The 22676-nt window shown below is 52.6% G+C and overlaps 4 protein-coding genes across 8 annotated transcripts in view; 2 read left to right on the top strand and 2 right to left on the bottom strand.

Moving 5' to 3' along the window:
* The window catches only part of FHOD1 (formin homology 2 domain containing 1), a 16098-nt gene extending 12654 nt beyond the window's left edge, over positions 1-3444 (top strand). The window contains exons 14-23 of the mRNA XM_006909753.3: positions 47-342; positions 672-827; positions 1054-1236; positions 1323-1442; positions 1518-1679; positions 2038-2228; positions 2317-2509; positions 2584-2746; positions 2826-3026; positions 3100-3444. Of these exons, the coding sequence (XP_006909815.1) occupies positions 47-342; positions 672-827; positions 1054-1236; positions 1323-1442; positions 1518-1679; positions 2038-2228; positions 2317-2509; positions 2584-2746; positions 2826-3026; positions 3100-3182 (1748 nt within the window). The 3' untranslated portion in view covers positions 3183-3444. The remainder of the gene's footprint in view (positions 1-46; positions 343-671; positions 828-1053; positions 1237-1322; positions 1443-1517; positions 1680-2037; positions 2229-2316; positions 2510-2583; positions 2747-2825; positions 3027-3099) is intronic.
* A 115-nt stretch (positions 3445-3559) lies between these two features.
* Positions 3560-5747, bottom strand: TMEM208 (transmembrane protein 208). Its single transcript, XM_006909752.3, has 6 exons — positions 5610-5747; positions 4900-4995; positions 4409-4468; positions 4189-4325; positions 3938-4022; positions 3560-3838 (listed from the first exon to the last, which is right to left on the bottom strand). Exons 1-6 carry the CDS (start codon positions 5613-5615, stop codon positions 3701-3703), a joined length of 522 nt encoding a protein of 173 aa, XP_006909814.1. The 5' UTR covers positions 5616-5747; the 3' UTR covers positions 3560-3700.
* A 31-nt stretch (positions 5748-5778) lies between these two features.
* LOC102895395 (F-box/LRR-repeat protein 2) lies at positions 5779-21275 on the top strand. 5 transcript variants are annotated; one of them, XM_015587735.2, is made up of 7 exons: positions 5779-5858; positions 9020-9121; positions 15558-16550; positions 17605-17820; positions 17959-18102; positions 18301-18518; positions 18618-21275. In XM_015587735.2, the coding sequence occupies exons 1-7, from the start codon at positions 5835-5837 to the stop codon at positions 18784-18786; spliced, it is 1866 nt and encodes a 621-aa protein (XP_015443221.1). In that variant the 5' UTR covers positions 5779-5834; the 3' UTR covers positions 18787-21275. The 5 variants fall into 5 exon arrangements, with proteins under 5 accessions (XP_015443221.1, XP_024901138.1, XP_024901137.1 ...); XM_025045370.1 differs by lacking the exon at positions 5779-5858 and having other exon boundaries at positions 5865-9121; positions 18618-18792; positions 19146-21275; XM_025045369.1 differs by lacking the exon at positions 5779-5858 and having other exon boundaries at positions 5865-9121; positions 18618-18792; positions 18980-21275.
* A 136-nt stretch (positions 21276-21411) lies between these two features.
* ELMO3 (engulfment and cell motility 3) overlaps positions 21412-22676 on the bottom strand; it is a 4728-nt gene continuing 3463 nt past the window's right edge. Inside the window, 6 exon segments of the mRNA XM_006909750.3 lie at positions 21412-21764; positions 21852-21938; positions 22027-22109; positions 22205-22309; positions 22396-22508; positions 22589-22676. The exon segment at positions 22589-22676 is cut by the window's right edge and continues 37 nt beyond it. Coding sequence (XP_006909812.1) covers positions 21552-21764; positions 21852-21938; positions 22027-22109; positions 22205-22309; positions 22396-22508; positions 22589-22676 — 689 coding nt within the window. The 3' untranslated portion in view covers positions 21412-21551.

The following is a 22676-nucleotide window of genomic DNA, read 5'->3' as shown; positions in this document are numbered from 1 at the left end:
AAAGGGGTCCCCCCCCCCCCACCCCCGCTGCCCCTGCTCTCTGGAGGCCCTCCACCTCCTCCTCCCCCACCTCCCCCACCCATCAAAGGCCCCTTCTCACCACCTCCACCCCCAGCTGCCCCTCTTCCCCCTTCAGCGCTTGATGGCCTAGCCCTTCCCACCAAGAGGAAGACAGTAAAACTCTTCTGGCGGGAGCTAAAATTAGCTGGAAGCCATGCAGGCTCTAGGAGCCGCTTTGGGCCCTGCTCCACCCTGTGGGCCTGCCTGGAGCCTGTCTCGGTGGACACAGCCCGGCTGGAACACCTGTTTGAGTCCCGTGCCAAGGACATTCTGCCTTCCAAGGTAAATGCACCCTCATCTGTAAGGTAACCCAGTGAAGAGGGGAGGGAATCAGAGCTCAAGGGTCTGAACTGTTGAGGTTGCCACTCATCTCCCACATGGAGAAATTGAGGCCAAAAAAAGAGTAGGGACTTGTCTGAGGTCTCTCAAGATGGTGTCAGCAGAGCCCTAACTAGCATCTAAGTTCATTTCAAGGCCTTACACATCCCAGCTCCCTGGGTGTGGGGTGGCCCCACCATTTGGCCATTTAGAGGGGGGCCTTGGAATGCTCTTTTAGATTGTTGCCCCAGCTAGTCCCTTTCCCAATCGTACACCTTCTCCCAATCTCAAAGAAAGCTGGTGAGGGCCGCCGGACAATGACCACTGTGCTGGACCCCAAGCGCAGCAACGCTATCAACATTGGCCTAACCACACTGCCACCTGTGCATGTCATTAAGGCTGCCCTGCTCAACTTTGATGAGTTTGCTGTCAGCAAGGATGGCATTGAGGTGGGGATACCAAGCTGGGAATGTGGAAAGGAGGTGGGAGGTCCGGCCTTCTTTGTTCAGTGGACATTTCCTGCCCCTCCAGTGGTGGATATGGGCTTGGCATTTCCGCAGAGCAGTCCCCAGACCCTGGGGCTCCCCCAGATGACCCAGGGAGGAGTCAAGATCAACACCTGTGGCCTCAGGCTAGCACTGAGTGGCCTATGTGGGGTGGTGGCTATATCCTCAGAAGCTGTTGACCATGATGCCCACGGAGGAGGAGCAGCAGAAGATCGAGGAGGCCCAGCTGGCCAATCCTGACATACCTCTGGGCCCAGCTGAGAATTTCCTGATTACTCTTGCCTCCATCGGGGGCCTGACCGCCCGCCTACAACTCTGGGCCTTCAAGCTGGACTATGACAGCATGGAGCGGGTACCTGGGTCATGGGATGGGATGGGCAGTGGGGGCAGGTTAGCATGATCGCTATGTAGTCTGAGAGTCCCTGGCTTCCCACACAGGAAATTGCAGAGCCACTGTTTGACCTGAAAGTGGGCATGGAACAGCTGGTGCAAAATGCCACCTTCCGCTGCATCTTGGCCACCCTGCTGGCTGTGGGCAACTTCCTCAATGGCTCCCAGGTAAGTGACAGCACAAGGGCTGGGAGCCAGGGCTCTGGAGCCAGCCAGGCCCAGGCTCAGACGAGGTCCTTTCAGAGCAGTGGCTTTGAGCTGAGCTACCTGGAGAAGGTGTCGGAGGTGAAGGACACAGTACGCCGGCAGTCACTGCTGCACCATCTTTGCTCCTTGGTGCTGCAAACCCGGCCTGATTCTTCTGACCTCTACTCAGAAATCCCCGCCCTGACCCGCTGTGCCAAGGTTAGCACCAGCCAGAGGCTTAACTAAGACTAGCTACTATGTGAGGGAGTGCTGCTTCCTGGGACTGGCTTCTCCCCTTCTCCGTATTTCAGCTGTTGTGCCAGGTGTTGCTCAGCTACAGGTGTTTGTGTGGGCTGTGTCCTCCACCAGAAACACTTTCCTCTACTGGCCTGGCTATACCTACTCAGTCTTTGAGTCTCAGTTTAGCTGTCACCTCCCCTGTTCCTCATTGGATCAAATGGACTTGTCTATCTTCTGCATTAGACGGTGAACTTTTGGAGGGGAGGGAGCAGATATCATTCATGTCCCTATAGCCCAGGCTGTGGGGGGAACAGCTTGTGTACCCCTGCTTTTCCAGGTGGACTTTGAGCTGCTGACTGAGAACCTGGGACAGCTGGAGCGCCGGAGCGGGGCAGCTGAGGAGAGTTTGCGGAACTTGGCCAAGCATGAGCTGGCCCCAGCCCTGCGGGCCCGCCTCACCCACTTCTTGGCCCAGTGTGCCCGCCGCGTTGCTATGCTGCGGGTAGTGCACCGCCGTGTCTGCAACAGGTGGGGGCATGGGCCAGAGACAAGACTACCACACCACATCTCACCCCCAAGCAAGACTCAGTATCCTTTCCTATCCCAACATGCCTAGGTTCCACGCCTTCCTGCTATACCTGGGATACACAGCACAGGCAGCCCGTGAAGTGCGCATCATGCAGTTCTGCCACACGCTGCGGGAGTTTGCACTAGAGTACCGGACTTGCCGGGAACGGGTGCTGCAGCAGCAGCAGAAGCGGGCCACATATCGTGAACGCAACAAGACCCGGGGACGCATGATTACTGAGGTGGGTGCCCCTTTTTGACTGCCACCCCCATGGTTTCCTTCTCTGGCCCTCAGCTCACCTTTCTCCATCTCCAGACAGAGAAGTTCTCAGGTGTGGCTGGGGAAACTCCCAGCAACCCATCTGTCCCAGTGGCTGTGGGTAGCGGGCCAGGCCGGGGTGATGTGGATAGTCATGCCAGCATGAAGAGTTTGCTGACCAGCAAGCCTGAGGATACCACACACAGCCGCCGCAGCAGAGGTGGGACCTGTGGCTGCTGGGGCAATGGGCTTTGCTTTGGGGCCACCTTGGCCTGACCTCCCTACCTTGTCTCCCTCAGGCCTGGTCCAGAGCAGCTCCCCAGTCATACCTATAGCAGTAGGGCCCTCCACTGCACCCCCAGAAGAACCCCCAGGCTCCAGTTTACCCAGTGACACTTCAGATGAGATCATGGACCTGCTGGTGCAGTCAGTGACCAAGAGCAGTCCTCGTGCCTTAGCTGCTCGGGAACGCAAGCGTTCCCGTGGCAACCGCAAATCTTGTGAGTACTCCCCACACGCCTACTTCCCACCTTAACCACACCAACCCCCTCCAACCCTGCTCTGTCCCTACAGTGAGACGGACCTTGAAGAGCGGGCTTGGAGAGGACCTGGTGCAGGCACTGGGACTGAGCAAGGGTCCTGGCCTGGAAGTGTGAAGGTGCTGCCTCCAGGATACCTACCTGGGCCAGCCTGCATGCAAGAGACTATAGAGTGAGGAGAGACCAGAGCAGAATTCTAGGCATCTTCTCAACCCTGGAGTCACTCTGTGCCCAGTGGCCAGTGCCTTAAGCAGTATTATGTGTGTGTACCTGTGTGCATGTGTACATCTGTGTGTATTTGTGTGTGTGTGTGTGTGTGTGCATGCATGCATGTATGAGCTCTCTGAACACATGGAGCAAAATAAAGTTTCTTAGCCAATCCAAGAGCCTTTTTCTTCTTTCAAGGTATAACCACACTAGGTCTATAGGAGGAAAATAGCAAAGGACTGGGTCTTCCTGCCTTGTGCCTCATCATCACCCACACAGCCATTAGCCACATTCTAAGTCATTTATTCAACAATCTATACCTTAGACTAGCTTTTGGCCCCTGGAGTAGGCCTCCACTGCTCCTGGCATGAGGCCACAAAGCCTGATATAGACACCCAGGACCCAGCAGCCTGTGGTCACGTTAGTGGTTATAACCGTTTCATCTGCCGCCGTTCCTGTCGGCGCTGCCTTTTCTCATTATGCTCTGGTGCTGGGGCACCACTGTCTGCTGTGAGCCAAGGGCCCAGCACATTCACCCACAGGAGGTAAAGGGCCCGGCCTGGAGCCTAGGAGAGAAAAGGTAACTTAAAGCCAGGTTTAGGAAATGAAAGAAGAGAAAGGTTAGATGCCCGAGCCCCTTCTTGGGAGCCCAACAACCCACATACCAGAAGCCAGAAGAACCAGATGTAGAGAGAGAAGCAGCTGAGCACCTGTACAATGGCTGTCAGTAGGATCACATCCTTAAGGTGCCTGTGGATAGAAGAGAGACTGCAAAAGCCAAAAATAATAGATGGGCCCCAACTCAGCTCCCTTCCACCCTCTTCAGGTTGTTGGCAGCTGTGGGTCTTAGGCTACCTGGGCCCCAGCACCCCAGCCCTGGGGCCGCTCACCTGGGCTGGCGGTGGGGGACACTCACTCTGCCATGCCCTGCTCCATGTTGAGGTCCATTCCACCATCTATCAGGGCTCCATCCTCAGAGAAGGCGGCCCGTGCCATCGAGCTCATAGAGTGGTAGCTGGCCCCATATACTGCCAGACTAAAGCCCAAGGCCATCTGAAGAACAAGAATGGGTATATCAAAGGCCAGCCACTGACTCTATATGTGCTCATCCACTTTTCAGGATTGGGGATACTTACCCAGGCCCAAAATGAGGCAGATGAGTAGAAGAAGACCAAGGTCACAAGACAGTAAATGGCCTGCAAGCAGACACAGTATCAGGGTGGGATCAAAAGCTACCCTAAACCACGGGCCTCCCTTGACACTGACCAAGAGTGAGGCCAGGCTGTGGAAGGAGACAGGTTATTTTTTTATAGGGTTGGGGGAAAAAAAGGGGTCTGCTCCCTGAGTCCTGGGTACCCAGACCTCTCCTCTAACACATCAGCCTAGAAAAGAAGCCTCTGTGTATTTGAGATGAGAAGGGCTCTCAAGTTCATCTGAGACCCACGTCCTCATTTTGGTTTCGTTTTGACTACTCAGCCTTTCCTCTGTGCCAGGATCCTTTCTCATTTCTTTTTAATTGGAGGTTTCTTCTGGAACTTTGATTGTCACACACCACCACCACCATCACTACTGTCAAAGAGAGATGAGGACTGTAGATGGGTACAGAAGCAAGGAGGCAGGTACTTACATTGGCCCCCAGTATGATCCTCAGGTAGAACTTCAGGGTCTCTCTGTTCTCTTCAAATATCTGCTTCTTCCCTCTCGTCGCCACTTTGCCCTTGGGCTGCGGAGGGATGATGAGATGCTGTGAGAGCCCTTCTCACTCTCACCACCAGTCTGGTTAGCTAGAGAGTTCCATCTGAACCTCCGCCAGGTCCACACAGTGCTCAAACCTAGCTCAATCCTTGGGATGTCCACCTCTCCTCCAGTTCATCCTGCTTAGGGCTGACACCATCTTTCCAACACCCTAGCTATGATCGCCTTCTGCACACCCTGGAACAATCCAACACTAAGTTGATACTGTCTGTCTCCCGAAGTAAGATCCAGCTCTGGGCTGACGATCTTCCTTCATGGGGGACTCCTGAGAGGAGCTGAATGGTGCCCCTTTCCGGCCTCTGCTGGAGTAGTCCAGATCTCAGCTGACGCCCACCCCCTACAGGCCTCACATCTTTGGCCAGTTCTGGTACTATCTGGTACTGACGCCCACTCCCACTCCAGCACCAGTTCTGGAACGGTCCTGCGCCGCTCCATTCCATCCGCCTCTCTCTAGTACGGTCCAGTCACTGAATGGCGCCCCCCTCTGGCCTACCCGCTTGTCTCGATGCCCTTCCTGTTTTCAGTCTCCTGGCCCCGGGAACGCTTTGCCGATGTGGACTCCGCCCTACCCGCCCTCCTTACCGCCATGGTGAGACGCAAATACCCAGCCGGGGAAATAAGGGATAGCAAACGAAACCAGTTAGTAGGTACCACATCGACAGCACAGGCACTTCCGGTGCAGATCCAAAACGTAACCAACTGGGACGGAAATGGGTGGTCCACTTCCTGTTCTGGCCCCGCCCTCAGAGTCAGTAGGACTATACTTCCCAGAAAGCCTTGCGCGGGGGCGGAGGCGGCAGGGATGCGATGGCGGAGTTGCTGCCGCCGGAGGTGAGAGGAGGCCGCTCTCAGGCCTAGCTCGGGACAGGCCCCGCCCTCAGGGTTCTGGGCTGTGGGGAGGGGCTGTTAGACAGCTTGCTGGGTCCCGCCTGCCAGGCGGAAACGACCCCCCGGGGAGGTGGTCGGGATCCCAGGACCTACAAGCTATGGGTTACGGCGCCGCCTTAGGGCTACTCCGTCCCCTAAGCTTGGGGGACCATCCTCTTCTTCCCTTTTGGCCTCAGGAGATGGCTGCTCTGTCACCTCAGCCAGGACAGGGCCTCTGCCTACCTGCATTCTCTTGAGGTGGCCGCCCCTCCCCCTCAGTTCTGGAAGATGTCCGCTCCATCCCGTCGTCCCCAAGGGTAACCAGTCTTATCCCCACTGGCCTCTTAGGATAATTGCTACATTCCCTCCGCCCCGAGGGACGGCTGTCCCCTCCCTCTTGTGGTGGGAGACAGACTACCCCCTTTCATCAACTCATGATCGCTGAGTTCTTTCACCTAAGACAGGCCTGCTCCCTACTCCCTCGACCCTTAGTGATGGCCGCCCTACCTCCTTAGCCCCATGGAGATTTTTGCCCCTTCTCAGCCTGGAGCAAAAACACTCTGCCACCATTGTTCAGAGAGAGATAACAGGTGTTGTCCCAGTGGCTTATTGGAATGGCCTCTCCGTCCTTCTTTCCCGGAGAGGCTGCTGCCCTCAGGAAACAGGGCACGCTTTCTCCATGGGCCCTGGAATGGCAGCCTTTCCCCTTACCAAAAATAGGGCTGCTCCCACCCCGTTGAGCCCCCTGCCATTGCATCTTTTCTCCCCTTGGTCCCAGAAGATTTCTGCTTCATCCCCATAGATCCCAGGAATGAACCACTCATAGCTCTAGTAGTCCCTTGGGATGGGGTTCATGGGATGGCCACTCCATCCTTATTACTGCCTTCTCTGGTCCTTCTAGAAAGGCTACCCACCTTCTACCTTCTCAGCTTCAAGAATGGTGCTCCCTACCCTCAGTGAAGACAGGTTTTTTGTTCCCTTCCTTTGCTCCTTGAGTTGGTTGCTGAGGCCCAAAAGACAGGATAGCCAGTCTGTTATCTCCACTTAGACAGGCTTTCCTGCCTCCTCCTGGGTTTGGGGGCTTGGTCAGTCTGAGTCCCCATCAGTGTTCTCTTCCCCATGTCTAGCCTCCCTGACCCAGAAGGCTGTTCCCTCCAGTCATTCTCTCAGTAATTGATCTGCTTTATCTCCCCACTCCTTCCCTGAGCAAACCTTTGGTGAAAATAGAGGTAGAGGACCGTCCATCCTTAATTCAATCCAGTTAAGTACTGATGGAACACCTTCTGTATGCTAGGGATGAAAAAAGAGAAGAGATCAGAATGGGCCAGTGAGGTCAAGCTTAAGAAAGAGCATTCCAGGAAAGAGGCCCACACAGGCAAAAGGAAATAGACATGCTGTGTTTGCAGGACACTGGGGAGACTGGATTAGGGAAGCTCTGGAATCACGGGTTCAGTTGAGCATGGAGTCCTGGCAGGGCTGACCCCAAGAGTGGAGGTTTTATCCTGAGGGTACTGAGATACCTTGAAGGTTTTCATCAGGGGTATGCTAAGATTGAAAACTGTTTTTTAGGAAAATTAACCTTGCTGCAGTGTGCAGAATGGTTAGCAAGGATGAGCTTGGAGGCAGGGAGTTCAGGTGGGAGACTGGAAGGCATCCAGGTCTAAAATGATGAAAATCCAGGCTACTACAGTGGTAAAATTTCAAAAGTAGAAATATTAGTAACAGCAATCCAGCAGTCATTTATGGAACACCTACTAGGTGTCAAGCACACATCTATTAAATGTACATATAATTTAATTTCCATAAGACTGTGATCTAGATTTTCTAATATCCCCATTTTATAGATATGGAAACAGGCTCAGAGAAGTTAAGTACCTTGTTTGAGGTCACACAGATTACACAGCTAGGAAGTAATGGAGTTGGGATTTGAGTGAGTCTTAAGTTAGCCTGGCCTAGGGCCTGTGCTTTACACCTATATCTGAGAGCAAGGGACAGAAGAGCCCAAAGGGTACAAAGTATTATTAAGATCTTCAGGTAAGATGCACTGCTGGCATTAAAACTCGGGTGCTAGAAAATTGGGAAGATGGGCTGCTTTGGACTGAGGGCAAAATATAGATTTTAGTTGAGATGAAGATGATCGTAAAATATTTAGACGAAGCTTCCTGTGGATATTTGGCAACACTGGACTAGCACATGAATAAGACAATATGGGGATATTGAATGTTGGTTACTCCTTAGAGGTAACTGTTCAAGCCATGCAAATGAATATTATCCTAGGAAGTAAACAGATTGAAAGACCCAGGTCCAAGTCCTGGGAGCCACATAAGAATCCAGAAACGGCAATTGGAGTGGTGGTTGGAGCCCTAGAAAGCACAGTGTCACAAGAGTCAAGGAGAGAAGGTTCCAGAAGAAGAGTTAATATCAGATCATTCCTAGGCTCAGACAACTCCCTTCTCAGTACCCTATAGGGCCTCCAACCTCAACCCTCCCCCACCTCACCCCCACCCCCATAAAGCATAGGAGGAGCGAGGGCCTAAGCCTCCCGGGCTGGTTTTGCTGGGATCATATCTTACCAGCTGAGAAGGCAAGTTGGCAGTGGAGGAGATGGGAAAAGGGTGGATTCCCAGAGCCTGACCTATGAGAGCAAAAGGAAGAGATATAGCTTCCTGAATTTGGGGGGTCCAGCACCTACCTGTCTTACTGTGTTCTAGATCCTATGCAAGACATGTTACTATGTTATTTAAGTCTCACAATAACACATTTAAATCTCACTACAATTGCCATTTTATGGATAAGGAAAACAAGGTTCAGAGAGGTCAGTTGATAAAGAATTTGAATTACATTTATCTGGTCCCTATATCCAGGCTCTTTTTACCAAACTGAGCAGGAAGTTTGATTTTTATCAATCAATACAAACCTGCATCCAGATAGTGCTCAGGAAAGATTTGTTCACCATAGATACTTGGAGGCTGGAGAGGGGAAGTGAAGACACCATGAAGCTTAGGATCCGAGATGAACTAGAAGCCAATGCTCTAGTCCCCTCAGACCTACAGTGCTATCAGCTGGAGAAAGTTCCAAAGGCCCTCAGGTCTAACAGTGCCCCATGCCCTGTCTTTTTCCCTCAGATGCTTACATATATTCTGAGCTTCCTGCCTCTCTCAGATCAGAAAGAGGCCTCCCTCGTGAGTCGGGCTTGGTACCGTGCAGCCCAGAATGCCCTTCGGGAGGTAAGGTACCTACCTTCACCTGGCCCATTTTCAGTTGTCTCTCACTTCAGCTTGCTCATGGCCCTGTTCCTACATCGTCCATCCATTCGCTCATGCATACATATTCATACATTACATTCATATGTACTTGGCTCTTGGTACAGTGCTATACAGATGAATAAGGCATTGCCCCACCCCCGAGGAGCCCATAGTCCAGTGAAAGAGAAAGACAAGTGATTATAATATTGTGTGCTCAGTGCTATGACACTGGAATGAAATATGCAGTGGGAACATAAGAAACGACATCTAAAGGAGACCGGCAGCATCAGGAAGGGCTTCCAAAAAGGATAGGATGGAGATGAAGGCTGGCCTTCCAGGACTGGTAACAGCACACGTGAAGGTACCAAGGTATGAAATAGTTCTGGAAACGACCACACAAGTCATTTCATGTGACTAGAACTTAGGTGTGTGGGGGAGAAATGGTGGGAGATAAGGCTAGAAAGGGGTCAGACTGCAGGCCGGCAGGTGTGCCAGGAGGCATTGCTGGGGCTTTGTCCTGGTTACCATCATAGAGCCTTTAAAAGAATGTTAAGGCAAGGGAATGACATGGGGTGTTTCGTGTCTTAGAATTCTGCAGTGCAGATTGGAGAGGAGAGGGTGAGTTGGAGTGTAGGGAGACAGCTCAGCTAGGAGGTGAATACAGATGTCTATGCTAGTTTGAAAGGCAAGCAATGATAACTTTAATTTTTACTTCTTTGATTATTACTAAGGTTGACAATTTATATTTCCCTCTTTTGTTTATTCATGTTCTTTATCCATTTAACTATTAGGGTCTTAGTATTTTTTCTATTTGTATAAACTTTTTATACATTAAAGAGATTAATCTTTTACATATTTATTGAAATATATCGCTAGTATGTTTCCCTTTTAATTTGATTTGTAGATGTGTTTGTTTATGAGATACAGAGATTAAATTTCTATGTTGATTTTGAACATCTTTTTATTTCTTCCATTGCTTTTTAAACTTAGCGGTCCCTTGCCTCTTCAGAGACTTGATATACACTCATTTTTCTTCTGGATTTTTTTAAATTAGACTTTATTTTTTAGAGAAGTTTTAGGTTCACAGCAAAATAGTTTCTTCTGTTTTATGGTTTCAGTTTTCATATTAATTTTTATTGGTGAAATTTATTTTGGTTTATGCTATGAGTAAGAAGCTAAACTAATTTGTTTTCAAATAGCCCAAATATCATTTATGTATAATCTTCTCTTCCCCGCTGGGTTGGAATCCTCCTTTGTCACGTATTAAATATTTAGGACCTGTTGTTATCTATCTAGTGTCATTGAGCTTACTGTCTAAAGGAATTTGATTTGGACTTGTTGAAAATTTGAAGTGTGAGATACTTAGATGGATTTATTTGATAGTTGGATTTCTATTTGGTAGTTGGATTTTTGAGAAAGGAATTCAAGAGAAGGGTGTGGATAATAAATATACATTTGGGTGTCGTTAAAGAATGGGTAGAAGTTGAAGCCATGGCAGATTCCCTCAGGGAGAGCATGAAGAGCCATAGGAACAGCAGCCCACAGAAAATGAATGCTCCAGGGGAGGATACAATCCAAGGGCATGAAAAGGAGAAGGTGCCTATAGAGGGGGCTGAGGAGATCCCAGCAAGAGGAGGGCACAGTAGTAAAAGGTTACTGAGCATTTAAAGTGTCGAATGGATTACTATCAATGTCAAATCCCACAGAGAGCCTAGAAAGTAAAGAACAAATAGTGCTCATGATGTTTGACATACAAGGAAGACACCAATGGCTTCAGCAAGATTTGGTGTCTGGGGAAAGACGTGAGGTGGGTTGTGGAGTGAATGAGAGAAGAAAAGAAAAAATGTGGAGAGTTTCTCCATAAAAGGAAGAAAATAAATATGGTAGTGATGAGAGCACAAGAAAGTAGTTGGAATGGTATGAAATGCCGTTTGCCAGGTTCATGTGGAGGGGAACAAAGTGTGTGTGGGGCAGCAGGGCGAGTGCAAAAAACCATGAGGAATCCACTTGTCTGTGCACTGGATCATTCTATTCTTTGGTGACCTCAAAAGAGGCTGATGGGGAGTAGGCTAACAGGTAGGAGAGCCAGGAGGGCAGTTGCAGAACCCACAGTGGGAGATAGCATCAAGAGGAGACTGGCCATCCATAGCAGGTGGCAGAGAGGACACTTGTGGTTGGTCTACAGAGAAGCCCCCAGATGTTGATGACCTTGCTGGAGGGGAGCTGTTGCCAGGAATGAGTGATTCTGTGGGGGCAGTGGCAGAGGGGTAAATGGGTGAAGCAAGAGATAAACAGGCGGCCAGAGCAGGTGTGGATGTGCGCATGTGCTTCCAAGAAGCATGGAGGGTAGGGGAGAAATAGGAGAGATGAGAAGAGAGGGTGCAGGAACAAGGGAAACTTTTTGTCGTTTAAGGCTCCGAGGTGTTTGTGGACTCTAAGGAAAGAACAGTGGAAAGGCAGAGACTGCAGAGTTCCCAGAGGAGAAGGTGGAGGACAGGCTCAGTAGGTCAGGAGAAGGGAGTTGCTTGAACTGAAGAGCAGGAGAAGGAAGGAGGTTAGAATGGGTCCTGCCAGCAGTGGGCTGGTGGATGTAAACAAAGGGAGGGCCTTCCCACCCGATGGCTTTGGTTTCTTTTGGAAACAGAACAGGTTATCTCTGAGAAGGCTGGAGTGAGGGAGGGTGCTGCAGTAGCATCAGGGGCTGAAAAGATGGTGTGCTTGGAGATAAATCTCAAGGGAGATGAGAAGAGAGCCAGGAGGCGGAGAGGAGGCAGGAGTGGGGGTGGCCAGTGCTGACAGTGCAAGAAGAGAGAGCACGGCTTCCTCAGTACAGAATTCTGTTTCACCAGCACACACCCATGGGAAGCAGCGATCTCCCTGGCTAGGCAGGAGGCAAGGAGAATGAGCACAGCAGCATGACTGGGGTGGGACCATGAGGACCCTGAGGAGATATAATGAAGGAAGAGACCTCTTAGAGTCCAGCAAAGAAGGAGAGGGTAGAAGAAGCAAAGTGGGCAGTCAGGCCTGGTGAAATTGGACTAGGAGTAAGGGAGTGAGGTGAAGAAGAGACCAAGGACAGACTTTGGGATCTTAAGAGTCCACCATTTTAGTGTGCTGGGGCTGCTCCACATAGGACCTTGGCAGAGACCTATTTGGTACCTCTGTAAAATTCAGCCCCAACACCCCTGCCCCCACCCCAGGCTGGAAGCACTGGGAGGCCAGGCCACAGGTACCTGGGCATCTAGGGCCCTGCTGACATCTAACCACTACCATGTCCCAGAGAGCTATCTGCAGAACCCTTTTGGCAGGAACTATCTTTCAGGGCCCAGGTGTGGGCAGGTTGATAAGGAGGTAGTGCCCCAACTAGAAGATGCTATGGAAGATTCTGGCTTATGACTTTTATGAAGCTGAGGCCTGTGGTTCAGCATGCCAGGCTAGGGCACTAGACTTGGTGACTTCTTATCCCCCCAACCTACCCCACTTAATCTCAGTTTTTTTCAAATAAGAAGGTAGACAAAGGCAGCACCCCTACATAACAACCAGGTTCTGCCCGTTCCAGGGGGGTTCCAGTTGCCTGCTGCTGGGTTGGTCATGTGAGGAACTCAGGACAGCTCAGCTTCCACCCTCCTCTGCCTTCTGCCTGAGGTATTTATAAAGACCTGGATATCTAACTCCTCTAGAAACCGAAGCCCCTGGGTTCCAGGGCATATGTTTTCTCAAAGGCCTTCTAGAGAACAAGTGTGTTAGCTTTGGATTCCTGTAATAGCAGATAGAGGACCATTTCTGTATCAGATGTCTTTCCAAGTCTGCACACAGGCCTGCAGCCTCAGGTCAGGCTTTACGAGGTACAACGAAATCCTGACCCCTCACAGTCAAAGGACATGTCACTTTCAGCAGGTGTAGGGCATTTCCCAAATAACTTAGAATTTACTCTTAAGATGCCAGCATTGGGAAAGGAGGAGACCAGGAGCTGGGTGGCCCCTCTGTGGATGGGGCAGCTGAAGCTGGCGTAGGCACTCTTGCAGTCCTCCCTTGGGCCTCTAGAATCATCTTCCTAGGGTTTGAGGAGGGAAACTTTCTTACACCAGGGCTAAAGACCAGGACCCAGGACCCTGCTTCTTATGTCTGCTGCCCTGCTCCCCCTTTCCCCATAGATGATCCATATCCCCAAAAGGCTGCTCCTGGGCTCCTGTACTTTGAGTCCAGGCTAGACCACCTGGGTGATGACTTACAGGCTGACCCCTTGCCAACAAGAAAAATGGTGGAGAGCAGGTCTCAAATCTTATCCCACTGCATAGTTGGAAGTCCTGTAGACTAGGCCCTGCCCCTTTATCAGGTGGCTTTTGCTGCTACCAGCCAGCCCTGGACTTGGACCCTGGGCTGACTGCCAGTGCCTGCCCTTGGCTGCTCATCTACTTTGTTCATAGGGAGGCAGTAGGACGAGGAGAACATTCCTTTCTCCCTAAGCTCATAAAGGAAGGCAAAGAATTAAGACTGAAGGCTGCCACAGCTGGGGCTTATGGGGGTGGCATATGACTGTGGGGGCAGGTGCTGCCTCCACACTCAGCATGTTCTGAACTCCCCCAGCCATAGTTCATTCCATGCATCATCAGATTGGCTCATCTGGCATGCAGGGATTTGAGATGGCTGGGGCCTGCTTTACCTTTCCTTTCTAAAACTTTTCCTCCCTGATCTTTTCATCACCCTCTCCACTCTGACAAACTGGGATCTTCCTCAGCTCTACTTAAATCTGAGAGGGACTCAGGTTCTTGGGAGTCCCCACTATCCCACTGTCTCCCAGTGTCTAGGAGGGGTTCTGTGGGGAGTGCTCCTCTCATCCATAATGACAATGTCCTGGGAATGGGGTCTTGAAAGGGAACCTGGTTTGACTCCCGATTGCTGTGGAAGCAGCCAGAAGCTGGTTTCCATCTCTTACCACACATTCCTTCTCAAGATGACAGTCGTGGTGGCCATAAGTGGCTGCTTCTGTCTGGCAGAAGCCAGGCTGGTTTCTCCACACCTGGGGATGAGTTCTGGGTGTCTTCCTGGGAGGATCTTGTTGATAATTGTCATGTGGGAGTGCATATTATGTATCATTTCTGCCTTTTTGCTTCCCTTTGATGATGTTCTGTGGGGTACAGCAGGGAATATGAGCTTGTTCTTGTGGTTGCTGAGAGGACAGGTTTTTTAGGAAGCTTGGTTTCTTACAACAGGATCATGTTGATACATTAAGATAAGAGCCTTCTTTGAGTACCACTTACCTGCAACCCGGCATCCTCAGCAATAAGAGAAATCGGGCTAGGATTTTAGAAGCCCCCTTCGCCCTCTCCCCACAGACCTATTCCACAAAGATCTGCACCAACTGCCCTTTGGCTCCCTCTGGCACAAGATCGAAGAAGGTTCTGTGAAAAATCTCAGCTGTAGGCTCCCCAGATTCCTACACAAGCCAGATTATTCCTACAATGACTTAGCCCTGAGCTGGCTTCCTGCCCACCCCACCCCAGCCATGTGCTCCCCATTCTCACTCCCCTGTTCCTCTACAGCAGGACCAGCTCAACTTCCTCAGTGCCTCTGAGATTCATTCTTTTAGCTCTTGCCCCCAGAAATGGAGGCTTCTCTTTCCTTAGCTGAATAAGACAGACCCTCCAGAGATGAGCCTCAGGGATCACAAGCACATCTTGAACTCTGGAGCTTGCATGGCCCACACATGTTAGCAGCACGTGCACACATACATGCATGCACACATTTTCACTTAGACACAAAATCCATTTTTTATGAACATTCATTTGGCTGAGACACTGAAGCACCAGGAGACCTCGCCTCACTGCCTGCCCTGGACCTCTGTCATCTGGGCGACCAGCGGGTTGTGGTAACACCTGCCTCACCTCTTCCAGCATTCAGCTGTTCTGAGGGCTATTTATATGCTCTCAAGAAAGTAGGGGAAGCTGGTTGCTTAGCTAATGCCAAGCTCTGAGTCCCTGGAGTAGGAGCTGAATCCATGGGTCTCAGGGCCACCTTCTGAAAGTTCCAAAGATTGGAGTCCAGCATGCTTTATCTTCCTGCTCCCTGGGGTCTTCGCTGGGTCTCCTCCAGGCTGCCCCCTCAGGCCTCTTGTACCCGGCATGCCAGCTCCCCGCTCTGTCCCCATCCTTCCATAGGCATCCAGTCCCATCCATCACTAACCTGCTTGTCCTCCCCTCATAGTCATCCCCTTGGGCCCCAGTGTGACTTGTCCTCCAGCTCCCACTTCTGACCAGCACCCCCTCAACCATATATGACACTACATACTGCAGTGGGTCTCCTTGTAGAAGGGCCCTTTGACCTCCCCTCAACCTCTGGCCAGCAACTTGCCACCAGACCTGATGCCCAGCACCCCCCAAGACCAGATGACTAACCCAGGCCTACTGCTGCCCCTTAGACAAATGTGCGGTACAAGATCCCTGTGTCTTCAGCCTCACTCCCAGGCATCAAGAGCCTGGGCCTCAGGGGCATCTCCTGCATCGGCCTGACCAACCTGGATGGCTCGCCAGCTTCACATCAGGTGCTGCAGTCTGTTGCTTACCACCTGGGCCCACACCTGCAGAGCTTATGCCTTGGTGGGGGCAGCCCCACAGAGGCCTCTTTCGTGGCCCTAATCTTGGGCTGTCCAGCCCTGCGTAGCCTGGATCTCAGTGGCTGCAACAGCCTCTTCGTATCTGGCATGCTGCTAGCTCAGCCAGAGACAGCACAGCGGGTCCAGCAGGCACTGAGTGGCCTTCGTGAGCTCAACCTGGCTGGCCTGCAGAACTTGGCTGACCTTAGTTTCAACCGTCTCAGCAGCTGTGCCCCATACCTGGAGCGCCTCTCTTTGGCCTACTGTCACCTCACCTTCGAGCTAGGCCCAGCCCAGGGCTCCAGAGTCCCCCAGGAATCCTCCCCGTCCCAATTCTCCTTCCGCAACCTGCTGCGATTTGTGAAGGAGCGGGCTAGTAGGCTTCATGCCCTGGACCTGAGTGGCACTGGCTTGCTACCTGAGGCCCTGCAGGCCCTGGGCCAGGTGGCGGGGCTACAGCTGCAGGAGCTGAGCCTGCACAGCTGCCGGGACCTCTCCACAGAGGCCGTGGCTGCTCTCTGCCACCAGCAACCAGGCCTTACCTTTTTGGACCTTAGCGGCTGCTCCGAACTGACTGACGGAGCACTCTTGGCTGTGAGCCGGGGCCTGCAACACCTGCAGCACCTTAACCTGAGGAAATTGCAGCGGCTGACAGATGCAGGATGTACAGCCCTGGGGGGCCTGTGGGAGCTGCAGAGCCTCGACATGGCAGAGTGCTGCTTGGTGAGCGGGCGGGAATTGGCCCTGGCTCTGGGCTCTGTGCATGGAACTCCACCCCCACTGACCTCCCTCAGCCTGGCCTACTGTTCCTCACTCAAGGTGAGCCTACCATCCCCTCCCTTCCTCACCAGGGCTCAGGGCTGGCGGGACTGGGCATCTGGCATCAGGCATCAGGGAAGAACTGCCTGGTGCTGTGTCCAAGGAATAATAGTTAAAACTGAACTTGAGATACAGTCTGGAAGAGGAAAGGATCCTTGACAGACAGTGCTGCCCCTCAGCAGTCCTCCTGGTAGCCCCAAACCAGGTACTTGGTGACCGCTGCAGTCTGGGAAAAGGCACTGAGGGCAGATGTTCGAGAAGCAAGGAAAGCTAGTGAAAGATGACAGAACCAAGCCCTGCAGGGAAGAGGCACTGAGGTTACACAGAAGAGGTTGCTCAGGCAGGGCCTAAGGGAGATAATGTGATGTGTGGGCAGCAGGGTCTTTTTGGCTGGAGCCTCCTATAGGGCTCAGCTCTGTCTCTCCAAGTGGTGTCCCTGTCTTAGCAATGTTAGTCCTCTTTAGTGGATTATTCCTTCAGTCCATCAGTATGACCAGGGTATTCACAACCTGAAAACCATCTCTCAACCTTTTCCCCACAAACACCTCTCTTCCCCTGCCCCACTCTACTATGTGTGGGCCCACTAGGGCCCCATGTTCTTGTGTCTTTGCATCTCTACAAACCAGCTTCCTCTACTCTGCCCTAAGCTCCTGCTCCCACTACCACAACTGCTTCTGGCAAGTGGCAGCCCTGTGCCCACTGTGACCTCACAGTTCTGCTTCAAATTCTAGAGGGAGCTAGTCTAATAAGCTGTGGTCAGAGGGCGGCCTCGGCCCACCCCTTCACTGGGAGCATAGGCAGGGCAGATACCTTAGAAATTTCTACCAGCATCCTTCCTTCCCTAGCCAATCTAGGCCTTTGTTCTCCAGCAAACTCCTGGTTCCTAACCGCATGGCTCTCGTGTTTACTCTGACCCTTCACCAGCTAGTGATCTTGTTGCTTCCCTCCCTGGACCCTCTGATAACCAGAACCTTCCTAGTGATTCTTGCCAAGCTTGGTGACACAGGAACAAGCCACCTCTCATTGCTCTCTCCTTTCTCCACTTGTCTCCTAGGATGCCTCAGTGTTCTCCCTGATTCCAGTACTGGGCCCAAGCCTCAGGGTGCTAGACTTATCCTCCTGTGTGGCCCTCACCAACCGGACCCTGCAGGCCATTTGCACCTACCTCACCCAACTCTCAGTCCTGCGCCTGGCCTGGTGCAAGGAGCTCCAGGACTGGGGGCTTCTGGGTCTTGGGGAACCAAGTGAGGAGCCAGTGCAGGGCTCCCAGGTGCGGGACCCTTGAGGTCATGGAGGGTTGGGTGGTGCCTGGGCCCAGCTGCCCTCCTGCTCCTCCTGAGTCTCTCTCTAGGATCATTTGAGGGCCAAACTCAGGAGGAATCTGAGAAGCAGGGGTCTCTTTCTACAGCCACACCAAAAGCTGGAGCATCAGGCCTCAGGCCCCAAGGACCCTTCTTCCCAGCCACAGGGCCCCTCCCTGCTCATGTTGCAGGCCCTGCAAGAGTTGGACCTCACAGCCTGCAGCAAGCTGACTGATACCAGTTTGGCAAAGGTGTGGGGTTGGAGGTGTGGATAGGCTGAGGGTCCAGGGGTCTGGGCCAATCCACTTTCTGCTTGGAAAAAGTTCCTTTCTCATTGGCTTCTATTGCCTATGCCCACTCTAGCTGGGGGTAGGGTAACCTGAAAGTGACCTGGGTCATGGGCTCCAGTGCCAAACTATACCTTATCCCCATAATTTCCATCCTTGCAGGTGCTCCAGTTCCCCCAGCTGAGACAATTGTCACTGAGCCTGTTGCCAGCACTCACAAATAAGGGTTTGGTGGCTGTGGCCAAGGGCTGCCCTAGCCTGGAGCGCTTGGCACTGAGTCACTGCAGCCTCCTCAGTGATGAGGGCTGGGCTCAGGCAGCCCGCTGCTGGCCAAGGCTGCAGTACCTCAACCTGTTAAGCTGCAGTCAGCTCACAGAGCAGTGAGTGTCTGATGATGCCACAGTGCAGGGGCTGGGCTGGGCTGGGCTGGGCTGGAGCCCCATACCAGGTCAGGCACTCATCCAGTGGCCTCCCTACAGAACGCTGGATACCATTGGGCAGGCATGCAAGCAGATCCAGATGTTAGATGTCGCCATGTGCTCTGGTATTAGCATGGCTGCCGTCAGGCGATTCCAAGCCCAACTGCCCCAGGTGACCTGCATCCAGTCCCGCTTCGTAGGAGGGGCAGACCTGACCCTAACACTCTGAGGCCAGGTCAGTAAGCAACCCCATGTCCCAGCCCAGGCTTTTTGACCTGGAGTTTGACTCGGTGCCTCCTGTTTCTCTCTGCTACAAACCCCAGAGCCTCTTCCCCAAGCTGTAAACTTTTCTAAGACAGGAGAGGGGCTAATCCAAAGCATCCTGGGGTATGCCCCATAGCCAATCAGGAGCCTCTTCCCAGGTACACAGTCCCTGGAAATGTCAGCTCCTGCTCTCCTGGCCAAACCTGGGTCCAGCGGGCCCAGGCCCACAGGTGGCTGGGTCTGGTGATGGGAAGGAACAGCCCTTGAGCTTCTTGCCCTACCCACTTCTGACATCTAAGGCCTGTGCCCCACCTTGTTCTACAGGCACTCCACCAGCCCCGTACCAGCATTGAGCTGTAGGAGCCTAGCCACCATCTTTGTTGTAAACCCAAACAAGATTAAAAATTCCAGATTTTACCTCCTTATCTGAAGTTCTCAGACTGGAGGTCTCCTCCTCGCTCTACCTCAGTTGAAGCAGCCCAGCCCAAGGATGATGGAGGAAACACCAGAGACTTCTTCCTCCTCAGGCCTGACCCGAATCTCCACATGTGCCCCCAGCAGATCCCAGCTTCTTCCCCACATGGTAGGAGACTCCAGAAGCCTGGATGCCTTTCCCAGCATGAGTCCCCAGGCAGGTCCTCCAACAAAGACACATTTGTGTGCATTTGGCCTAGCCAGACCCCAGGAACACATAATTAACAAATCGGAATCCCTGAGGAGGGAAAAAAAAAAAAAGATAGCATCTCTGGGTAGAAAGGATCGCTATAATGAGGTCATTTAGTCCAAGCTCTTAAACAGTGCCAGTGACTTCTCAGCAACAGCTCTGAGAAAGTCTGTCTGCTGGGCCCTCGATGCATCCACCCACACTTTGTCCATCTGTCTGTTCATCAGTTCTAGGAGCAGCCAAACCAGGCTACCTAAGCATCTGCAAGCACTGTGCTGTGTGTGGGTATTCATTGGTGATGAAGCTCCTCTAGCCCCCAGGCCAGTTGGGGAGACAAATTAGCCAAGAGACAGATACAGCCCCAGTGTGCAGGGTGTATACAAGTAGAGAAAGAAGAACCTGGATCAAAGAGCCCAGGGGAGCAATGAACTTAGCCTGGGAGGTAAAGGAAAGACTCAAGGCAGTTAAAAAAATTAGAAGAGAGAAGGAGCCAGAAGGGACTGAGGTGCAAATGGCAGGTCAGAGCTGTGCTGGGGGCGGGGGAGGGCAGTGAGCAGTGGGGAAGGTTCAGGCCCCAACAGTGTGCAGGGAGAATGCCAGCATGGATCAAGCACCTAGAGCCCTGCAAGTCACAGGCATTCTGTTGGAAGGGCTAAACCATGTCTGCAACCCATCTCAACTCTGCTCATCATGTTACCATGACCTTTATCTCCTGGACAATAGGGATACACTGAATACAGGGTGGGGATGGTGTGTGTTGAGTGTGTGATCAGATCAGCTTCACATTTGAGAAAGCAACTGGAGTAGCTGGTATCGAGGACTTGGGGGGAGCAAAACTGGAGACTGGAAGTCAGGAGGTTCTTGTCAAGATAATGGTGGCCTGCAAAAGGGACTGGAGCATTGAGAAGGAATACTGGGAGACTTAAATATATCTGGGATCCCTGCCCCCATTTCCAACTTGGATTTAATAGCAGACTATTCCAAGTGTGGGAAGTCTCTGGGCCCTGGCTCTGAGTCAGAAGCATGGCTGAGGGAGGGGAAGTTCAGCACATTCTACAAAGGAGATGTCATTTCATCACTTTTCAAGGTAACATGTTGATGGTTAACACTGTTAAAAAAGATATTTGAAGAGGTGTTGGAAAGAGGTAGTGAGAGGCATGGAAAAGGAGGTCAGAGGGTAGTGGCAGCTGTCCTGTGAGTCCAGTGGGTGGGTGTGCTCTTCTGCCTCAGAGGCTTGCGTCTATGACCATAGCCTCTGACAGTGATCTCCATCTGGGTCCAACAGCCCTAGCCGATTCTGTCCCCAGGTGCTCTGGCCTATCTGTGCCTCCACCCACCCTCCTGCAGTGGGTTTTAATCAGAATGCAAACTTCATTGAATTCCCTCTTGTTAGAATCAGCTCATAACCTCCTACCACCTGGAGACATCTGAAATCTCGAGGCTGTCCTTCAGCACAAAGCAGACTCAGCTTCCTGTCTCAACTTTCCTGTCTTTCACCAGAGGGCTTCCGAATTCCTCAAAGGACAAGGGGCAGGCCAAGCAGCGTTGAGGATTTAGCTCAGACTATCAGGAGCCTTCTAGAAGCATGGCTCCCAGACTAAGCCCCTCTTAATGCTGCCCAAGAAGGTGTCCACTTGGGGCAATGCTTCCTGCCCTGCCATCTCTCCGTCACCAGGCTGGCAGCCCCAGCACTTCCTTGGCTGGTACCCCCAAAACATAGGCCATCCCTCTCTGCAGGCCCAGCACTGAGGGAGTCTGAGGGCTCATCCTGGGGAAGGACAACAGGGCCGGCCTGTTCCCACCCTCCTTTAGAATACTACCCCCTAAATTGTAGGTGTCCAGCCTTGTGGCCCCAAGCTGTGGCCTGGCCCAGTGCCTCACATCTCATTCACCAGCTGAGTTTGAAGGTAGGCTTGGTCCACAGAGTTCCAAGCTGGCTCAACACATACCAAGAGCCAGGCAGACTTTATTTCTGTTTGTAGCCTCTGCTGGTCAGGGTGTCTGTGCTTCTCGTCTACTCTTTGTGGCCACCACAGTAGCAGCAGCTGTGGCCCCTGGCCAACCTGTCAAGGTTCAGCAATGCTGCAGTCATAGCAGAAGTTGAAATTGGTGGGGGGAGGGGGGATGGGAGGTGGCTGCTCCGGGATAGGCACGTTCTCCAGCTCCAGCAACCGCAGCTTGGTCTCCATGGTCAGCAGCTGCTCCAGGTCCAGTCGTGTCTGCTCACTGCCCATGGGACTTCCCAGTAGGGTACTCAGCCCATCTGTCCACAGGTGGAACTAGGGACAGGGCCAGCTCCATGAGGGCCTGCCCATCTCTTCCCCTGCCCATCTGCCCAATTCGGCTCAGCCTGCCCAGACACTCACCTCTCTTTTGGAGGGAGCAATGAAGTTGAGGTATGCCTCTTCCTCCCCATGGTCATAGCTGATTGTGAAAGCTAACTCATAGAGGTCCTAAGGAAGCAAGGGAGCCAGGAGCACTGAGCAGGGAGCATGGCAGGCAGGGCAGGTGGGAAGGAGCCCTGGCCTCCACTGCCCTCACCTTGTTCTGCTTCACCGAGCCCTTATCCCGAATGTGGGGGCAGTCCTTGCCGGTCAGTAGTGCCCTGATGTCAGCCACAGGGACTGGGAAAGAAAGCTGGGCTGACCACTGGGCCCCAGGTAGTCCCAGTGCATGGGGCAGTCTGGGGGAGCAGGTGTCTGACCCCTGCCCTCCTTACGCTGCTCAGGGAGGCTCTCAGGAGCAGGTGGGCTGGCATTGTCCTCCACATCTCCATACTGCAGCACTTTGTGGTTAGGCGACAGGCAGCAGAACCACAGCTTGTCTGTGGACAAGGAGAAGAGGAAAAGAGTCATGAGAGGGGCCCTGACCCCAACCCAGATGCACTTTACCCCCTGCCCATTCAATGACCCTGGCGTCTCCGGCTGCTGATCTTGCGGAAGAGTGTCCCCTCACAGAGGCGGAGCAAACGTTGCTGGCGGATCAGGCTCATGAGCTCTGGCTTCAGCTTCTCCCGCAGCTCCCTAGGTAGGGGGACGGGGCTTGCTGAGCAGGGGCAAGGGAAGGTGAGGGCTAGGACTGGGACCCATCCCCACCAACTCACAGTATAGGAGGGGCCAGCGTGCCCTCTTGATGCAGCCGCTCAGTCTGCCGTAGCCGCAACACCTCCCCATAGGTGAGTGCATTCACCT

This window comes from Pteropus alecto, unplaced genomic scaffold (assembly GCF_000325575.1).
Source record: "Pteropus alecto unplaced genomic scaffold, ASM32557v1 scaffold42, whole genome shotgun sequence".
Taxonomy (NCBI): Eukaryota; Metazoa; Chordata; class Mammalia; order Chiroptera; family Pteropodidae; genus Pteropus; species Pteropus alecto.
This window is presented reverse-complemented; position numbering and strand designations above follow the sequence as displayed.

Excerpts from the sequence above, each read along its gene's own strand:
- TMEM208 (XM_006909752.3), bottom strand. Across the intron at positions 4,023-4,188 it reads ATGGAGCAGGGCATGGCAGA|GCACCTTAAGGATGTGATCC; the intron begins GTGAGTGTCCCC and ends TTCTATCCACAG. Across the intron at positions 3,839-3,937 it reads TCTGGTTCTTCTGGCTTCTG|GCTCCAGGCCGGGCCCTTTA; the intron begins GTATGTGGGTTG and ends TTTCTCTCCTAG.
- LOC102895395 (XM_025045370.1), top strand. The coding sequence starts at position 8,888 with ATGAAGCTTAGGATCCGAGATGAACTAGAAGCCAATGCTCTAGTCCCC. Across the intron at positions 17,821-17,958 it reads AGCCAGTGCAGGGCTCCCAG|CCACACCAAAAGCTGGAGCA; the intron begins GTGCGGGACCCT and ends CTCTTTCTACAG. Across the intron at positions 18,519-18,617 it reads TGCAGTCAGCTCACAGAGCA|AACGCTGGATACCATTGGGC; the intron begins GTGAGTGTCTGA and ends GCCTCCCTACAG.